General features: G+C 45.5%; 1 protein-coding gene across 1 annotated transcript; it reads left to right on the top strand.

Moving 5' to 3' along the window:
- The first annotated feature begins 7,136 nt into the window (after positions 1–7,136).
- Positions 7,137–7,822, top strand: LOC144143220 (uncharacterized). The gene has a single exon (XM_077675006.1). The coding sequence runs from the start codon at positions 7,385–7,387 to the stop codon at positions 7,820–7,822; it is 438 nt and encodes a 145-aa protein (XP_077531132.1). The 5' UTR covers positions 7,137–7,384.
- The last annotated feature ends 424 nt before the right edge of the window (positions 7,823–8,246 follow it).

Here is an 8,246-nt window from a genome sequence, read left to right as displayed (position 1 = left end):
TTGAAAAGATTTGATAATTGAAGAACACAACCATTTTTGGGTTCAGTTTAAGTTCACAAAGTAAGGGGAACTGGTGTGACACCATAATAAAGTGACGCCGTGCTGATTGAATTTATAGAAAGAATAATGGTTACGGTGCAAGTCTGGCTAGGTCCTTCAGGTCTTGGATCACACGAGAAGTATCACCTTCCTTCTTGCCAAGCCGAACCTTTTTCTTTTGCTTGCCAAGCGTATTTCCTGCCATAGGTTTAGAACCATTCTTTGGTCGTGCACTTGAGCCCTTTCACTCTGGGGGCAGGTTTTCACATATGCAAAAATTCGTTTATTTTTCTTCGAATGCACTTTTCTTACGAAGCCAACGGTCTTGCAATGCCTGCCTTTCGAACCGAACTAGGATGCATTGCACAATGTTAAGCTTTGCTGGCAGCCTGTGATAAGCCTGAATGTCACAGTCACTGACTTCGTTAATATCAATGAGTTGGGCCGCTTTTTTAACCTTTATAACCAGGAATTCTTTTTCTGCGAACACCATGCCATAAATATCTAGGTTTTTTCCAGCTCCGAAATTGAAGCTACACAAGGAAAAGTCCAATGGACCATAAGAAACAAAATTGACCCAATTTAACGTGACAACCCGGTATTGTACAACTCGTAGAGGTGCTAAATATATTCGGAGCAGCAGTCATGGTTTGGTTGTGCGCTAGGCAAGGCTGAATTTAAAATAAAAAGGAGGGAAGTCATGATATGTGTGGAAACCAGCATTGAGTGAGTCAGAGCCAACACAGATGAATTTAAAAAAACCTTTAAAAAATTTTGGCTTCTAAACTAGCAAAACGAGGCTAGTGTAGGAACTCTAACTTACAACGTAACAGCTGCAATCACAGAATCTGCTGCTGCTATGGGCGAAGCAACATGTATAGAACAAACTCAAAAGTTAACAAAAAAAAACAAAGGAACCAATAAAAATGTAGGAACGTGTAAGTGTGGAAAAACCGAATCCCATTGAATAAGCCGAGCTTTGAACATATTGCATGACTATCCAGACAGCAGGCTGAGTTTAAGAAACGGTAGTGAACCATGGATTAGAGACACATTGTCAATCAGGTGATAGAAAATCCGCAGAGCACGCTAAACCCCTTTACATGGAATACATACACTACGACAAATCTATATTTAGTGCTCACCGCCGCCATACTAAAGCATTAAAAGACCAGGGAATAGAGGAAACGTACCCTTGTCTTAAGATATTTATGGCTTCAATAAGAGATATGTAAGCAATGCACGGTCGGGATAACTCTTTACCAGCGATGCCATAAATTTCCTCGCCAAAACTATTCTCAGCGTATCTGGAGGTGGTATTTAGAAAGCTTCACTTGGAGATCACAAGATTAACGCTACACGAGAAATAGTTAAATCACTTGAAGTTTACGGGGTACATTGTTTTGCTGAGGCCGTTTTATACTCTTTTCTTCCTAGTCTGCGAAGCAGGATGACCTACGGAGATAGATGCACTCTACGGAGTGCACGAAAGAAAACGCGTTTGCTCGTAATTTGCGATAGAGAATACTTCTTCTCCGGTTAGCTCAATGGGAGTTAAAAAGAGCCGTGGTTTAGTCTCGCAGACAAAGTAGGAGGTTTCTGTTATACTCCCGCTTCGTAAGCATGTTCATGTTTGTGTAAAACAGCAAGCCAACCCACTCGACCACTGAGAGGACACCGGATAAGTCGCATTAGGCCATTTTACGTCAGCTCACATCCCCCCCTTCCCGAAGCCATGCACGGCGGCAACTGGTTAAGAAGGTTCACCAGTGACGGCCTCCCATAGACAGCACATGGGCACTTTCACAAGCCATAGCGCGCCTAATATTTGGCCTAGAGTTATGCGGTGAGTGGCAACGTTTTCCGCCGTCGAAAATGGAGGGAATGTTGGGAACAGAATTTTCATCAAGGATCTTGATTTTTACAAAAGAGTAAGAAAGATGAGCGAAAACTAATGTTTTTGGGGTGCCTGTTTTTCTACACGCCGCATTCAAAAGGATCGCCTAAAGTCAAAATTTTCTTATGAACATTCCCTGGTTTTGCGTCTTCTGATTGCGTACATGCTGGTCAAATTCATCTGCAACCCATAGTTTTAGCGGCAGTCTTTCTGAAACTTTTGCAGCTCGACCACGACCGCAATCAAATTTCCCACTCTTGTTGGTGGCTCCATCTTTCGGAATCAGAAGGAAACATTATTAGGCTCTACAACTGACCGCGTACACGCTGTTGTCTTGCTATGTACTGGGCGGATCGCAGGACTGTTGGGCTCAAGCGGCATGCGCGCTGAACAGTAAAACAAAGATTGCCGTCGCTCATGCGAGTGGACACCACCGATTTGATAGCAACTAATAGTTTCAGCATCTTCTCTTGCGAGTCACTTTCAACGCTTATCAGTGTGCGGGGAATAATAAGGTTACACCGATGGCCTAGGCCGAAGCAGTATATTTTGCCTTTTTACTGAACGATGGCATGCTTCCGCAATAATTCTGCTTCGTTATTTATTATTAGCGAAGAAAAAGGACTTGCCCGGAGTGACGCGACCCCAAATATTCCCGGTGCATCTGTGGCATTTCGTTCTTTGCATGGCGGTGTAATAGTGAAAAACTGCAGGAATTTGTTTTGAGAATGGGATGAGGAAAGGGGTCAAGGGGATGGTTTGGGGATGGGACCATTTTACAACCTGCATTTTCAAAATATTACAGATTTCTCGAAAGTTTCAAATGAAATCTTTATAATAACATAAATGGGGATAATTGGTCACACAAAATTCTGCAAAACGAAAAAACGCCAAATATTGTGAAAATTACGAAAATTACAAAAAACCGGCAAAACGTACAACCCATCGCATGTCCACAATAATGCAAATTTTGCGAAAGTTTTATCTGTAATCGGTGTAGTAGCATAAACGAATGTAATTGTAGAAATAAAATTTTTAAAAACCAAACATTTTTATTTAAAAAATGAGAGAAAATGGCAACACGTATAATGCCTGGTACTACCACAATAATGCAGATTTCGGGAAACTTTTCCTTGTAATAGTTGTAATAGCGTAAACAAAGCTTCTTAACGATCGAAAACTTTAAAAACTAGCAATAGGGAAAATATAGAATAATTACGGAAAATGGCAAAACATGTAACGCGCCGCATTTCCACGATAATGCAGATATTGGGAAGGCTCCAAATTTAATGGGTAATATATCGTCAATGAAAATATTTGGTCGGACAAAATTTTAACAAACAAACAACTGAAAAATAGAAAGATTGGGGGAAAATGGCAAATTGTAAAATGCATGGCAATTTCACAATGTTGCACATTTCGCGAATCTTTTACTTTTAATCGTTATAATGTGCGTAAATGCCGATAATTTGTCGGAGTGGATGTTGAAAAATAAAAAATATTGGCAGTAGAGAAATCACACTCAAGAGAAGCGGCACAAGTATGCAATGCATTAGTAGATAATTCTTTGAATTTCTGCAGTATTTTTTTCTTTAGCTAGGGCTTCGGCATTCCTTCGAACGGTGACTGAGCTTACACAGCCACTTGCGTCTGCACACGCGTACATTAGCGGACTAATGTTTAAACTCGCTTACTTGTGCGGTAATTTGAAGCAGGTCTACCACATTATTGTATTGTTCCCTTGGCGAAGCACTCTTTCTATATGTCAGGGTGCCTTTCTAGAAATCGTAAAATGTAACGTTGTTATTTATTCAATTCGAGGCCGAAATGGCTGAAAGGAACAGATAGAGGTAATTTGGAATTTACTTTTGCTGTCGGTATGAAACCTAATTTTTCTTTATTTAAATGTGCCCTTCCAAAATTGTTCCAAACCTTCCTTCACACCGTTCCATTTTTATCCGCTAAGAAGAAGAAATGCACGGTTCGCCGTAGAATGCATTTATGGAAAGTAGAGGTAAGAAAGCCACGCTCGGAATTTTGGCTTAGTTTTTGAAAGAAGGAATTTTTGAATTTTGAATCTGAATTTTTTTTACCGTTTGTAGTTCGTTTCTTATACATATTTATTTAATCCCTGCTTGCGCTGTCTTTCTTGGATAGTGACTGTTTTTTTTTGTTTTTATTAGGGTGCAGGGGTCATTTCGATCTTTTAAAGCATACAAAAACGATTGATTGTCCATAGTCATGCATTGTTGGTCGCCTTCTCCTATTTTATTTTAATTATTTGTGTCAATCCACGCACACGCATTTTTTAGTTATTTCTGCAGGCTGGTCAGTTGGTCTACAAACGATACACAAACGTTACATTGTGTTTCCGAACATCTGCGCTTAACACGTATTTTCTGTGTGAAAGTGTACCTTGTCTGTAATTGAAACTTCTATCGACTGGTCGAAGCGCAGCACAATTCGAGGGATAAAAACGCAGAAGCAGCACAGCGGACTGTGTTTCTTCTGCTCCGTTCTTGTCACTCGTATTGTGATGCGCTTTGACACGTCGTTATGTAACAGCTCGCCCAAACCACTACTCTGCTGAAATCCGTATGCATTTATATGACTAGCGAGTTCGCTACAACAGCACTTGCCTTGTTTACGCGGCACTTTCATCGTGAAGCAGTCCAACGGCTTTATGATTTACCCCCCCACCGACCCCCCCCCCCCCCCCCGCTTTCAAGAACTGTGGTTTTTGATGCCGAAATGCAGATTTCAGGGAATTGTATTTGTTGAAATGCTAGTTACTGGGTACTTAGTTCATTTTCACTTATTTATATTCCCTCGGAGCCTTCTCGGCGCAGTATTGGTACAGACGACAGACCAATCACCGGTACACCATGACCCTGCCTTTGATTTTGATTTTGGCCGCTCCATCATGTTCGCGCCATAGCATGTACTGACTCAGCATAGGTAGTGTCCTAATATGGCTACGTTAAATACTACCATCACAGTCTTAGCACGGCTATTAAAAAAGCCTTCAATTGTACTGTGGTTGAAACAGGTTCGAACTGTTCCACATTATGCCTCCGTCTTTCCTTTTTCATACATAGGCACACACCCACACCCACGCATGGCCAGTTCAGAGAGATACTTTCGACTTCAAGCAAAATGTGTGGACTTGTTCCAGCTTTTTTTGTAGAGATCACGCATTTCTTCCTATTTCGTGTATGCACCTATGCAAAGCTGTTTGGTGGTTCCGCATCCTCCGCATTTAACAAGTACTTGGGACGGCGATATTCAGTGACCCTATTTATTCAATATTTTCAGAACAATTCGATAACTACGCACAGTGACAAAAGAAACAGCCATCTAGCTGATGCGGGTTGCGCATCCTCACAGTCTACCGCTCCCAAACCATGCGTTATCACTAGATATCTCCCGCGGAGTCCGGAGCAGGCCGCTCGCGCGTTAATAAAGAAGCCTTTTGCCGACGAAGTTTTAATAATTTTTATTTATTTAGTTATTCATATACATACCCTAAGAGCCCATGTGCATTACACAGGGGGGACTAATTGTACACAGATAAAAGCAGTTCTTGGAAACAGAGTTTAAAAAATGTGGGCCAATGCACGCTGTGGAGGTGGTCGGGAAGCGAAGCTTTATACACCACCTACCACGGGGACTACGGCCCGGTAGCGTTAACCACACGTTACACTGTACCTGTAACACGTTCTTTAGTATTTCATTTCTGTACGTCATCAGAAAGCCCTTATGATTAGTGTGATACACACTCAGACTGCGTTTTCACTGCACTTATATTCTTCGTGAACGTTAAGTCAATGCACGTATCACGAATGGTAGTCGGTTGTTTGCTATCGGTGTTGCACTCAAGTCCAAACTCTTCGAGGACGGAATGAACGAACCACTGTTTTTGCGGTTTCGCAATGTCGACGTTACGTCAACGACGACGACGATAGACGTAGTGTGATCATTTGTCATGAAGGCACAGTGCGTTCGCATGAAACGTTCGATGCCGGTCTTGGGTGTGTTTGGCGCAATGTAAATGGCGATAGTCCCGGCGCGCACGTCGCTGCCTTCGTCCGGTGTTTCAAGCGGGCGTGTCTGGGCGTCTTTGCTAAGGTAATCCCTCATGTATATTGCAACGCGCAACGCCTGACTGGCCTCCCGACTGGCAGCCGCTTTTCTTGTGCACCCGCGAAAGTGGTACAATCCATCCCATCCACAGATGAGTCACCCGACAGGCAGCACCGGCATTGGTTGCGGAGAAAGTCGTGTGTCAGATCCTCAGAATGCAGGCCCAGTGGTTTGACATTGAGAGCGGCAAGTGCAATGGAATGCGGTTAAAAGCAATGGGCCGCACGTTTTACGACGGTATGGAGATGGTGATTCTCGAGTCGCCTAACCTTGTCTTGAAGTTGCCTGTCGACGTTTTCGTGTGTGTGTACATGGTAAAATGTAAAGTCGCTGCTGGCATTTGTCAGGTAAAGTTGGTTGATGCCCGTGCAGCGACTAAGAGCGACATACACCAACATTTGTTGGTGCTTCTTGTCGTACTCGTACATGACTCCCGCACAGGTGCGACTTGTTAACAGTCAGTGCACTCGCTTGCATGAGGGGGGAAGAAGAGGTTGTAGCTCAACGGTTCTACTTCCGGCTTTCGAGCGGAGCGGTAGCAGAATGTCAGGCTCCGCCCAAGGAGCGGTTTTGGCGGGTCCTTCGGCCCGCGGTGACAGGTCTGCTGTTCCTTCAAACGATACCAAGGATTATCAAGTTGTGCTGCCTCATCTGCCATCTTGACCATCTGCGCTCAACACAATTTTTTTGCACGCCGGCGTCAATGGAAGACCGTACAAGGTTGGAGATTTCCCCGATACGCTGGTTCGTTCGACTTTGCTCCCCGAGGTTATCTCGTTGGGGGCATATCAGATGAACCATGTCTGGGCGGTTACGTTCAAGGATGCGGAAGGTGCGATAAAGTGTTTGGCCGCTGGGGAACTACTAGTGAAGGACAGCCGGTGCCTCGTCATCGACACGAGGAACCAGGAGGTGCGCCTTAAGGTTCACTGGATGCTCCACCACGTCCTCGACGACTAAGTTCGTGCCTCCCTAGGGCCGTACGGAAAGGTAACCGACGTGGCTAGGGACCAGTGGCATGTGCAAGGATGCAACGCTTAGTGGTCGACAACACGCCTAGTCACCCTCAGTTTGAGAGCGGGCGTCACCGTCGATGAAATTCCGCACCAAGTACGCGTCACCGGAGATCAAGCCCTGGTCGTCGTGCCCGGGTGAGCGCCCCTCTGTCTGCGTTGCCATCGGAGCGGACACATCAGGCGAGAGTGTAGAGTGCCACTCTGCGCTCTCTGTCGTCGTTTCGGCTACAACGAGAGTCCGTGTGTGCCTTCATACGCTAGTGTAGCCGGCTCACCGCAGGACACGGCGATGGCGTCGTTTGTTATGGACGAAGCCGAGGCTGAGGATGCCGCAAGGGGTGGTGACAACGATCAGGCGGAGGAGGTAACGCCCCCCGAGCCAGCTACCTCCCCGGCAGAAAACGGCAGTCACGCGGAGATAGTGCCTCCCAAGGAGAAGATGGACGAAACAACAAATGCGTTGAACGAGGCGGAAATGAAGGACGACGAGCAGTCAACGGATGAGGAAGTGGAGAGCGAGGACATGGAAGAAGAGGGGGCTCCGGGTTCGGGAGCGGCTTCGAGCAAGCGGTCCTGGGAGCTCACCAGGGACAACACGCAGAGCGCAGGTTCTGCAAGTTCCCAGGAGCCACCACTGAAGGCGACCACACAAGTCCGACGGCCTTCGACCACAACGAGGCCGAGTGTGACACCGGAACGACACAAAGGCATTACGTCACCCACTTAGTTCAGCTTGACGAAAGGAGGATGGGGAGTGAGCGTGCACGACGCCAGCAGGGATGTATGTGGTGTAACTGGACGGACAGCGGCGAACCGAGTCAGTGGTGGGGGGGAAGGGGGGGGGAGGTCGCAGAGAGAACTAGCTGAGGCAAACGGGACCACCGCCACGGAGCGCTTGGATATGTATGCGAAGACAGAGGCGACTCCAGCAAACAGGAAAGCGACCTGAGTGAGATGTCGCAAGCCAACTTTTGTGTTTCTTCTCTCGTTTTGCTCTTCACTTCCAATTTTAAATGACAGTCCTCAAAAAACCATTCAGTATTGCAACTTTGAACGTACGAGGCCTTGCGGAACGGCGCAAGCAATACCAACTGAGTAGGTTACTAAATGAAAAAAAAAAATAGACATGCTGGCTGTACAGGAAACAAAAA

Source organism: Haemaphysalis longicornis, unplaced genomic scaffold, assembly GCF_048455015.1.
Source record: "Haemaphysalis longicornis isolate Haplotype H1 unplaced genomic scaffold, Haemaphysalis longicornis Haplotype H1 scaffold_6, whole genome shotgun sequence".
In the NCBI taxonomy this organism is placed as follows: Eukaryota; Metazoa; Arthropoda; class Arachnida; order Ixodida; family Ixodidae; genus Haemaphysalis; species Haemaphysalis longicornis.
The sequence above is the reverse complement of the archived record's forward strand: the minus strand, read 5'-3'. Positions and strand labels throughout refer to the sequence as shown.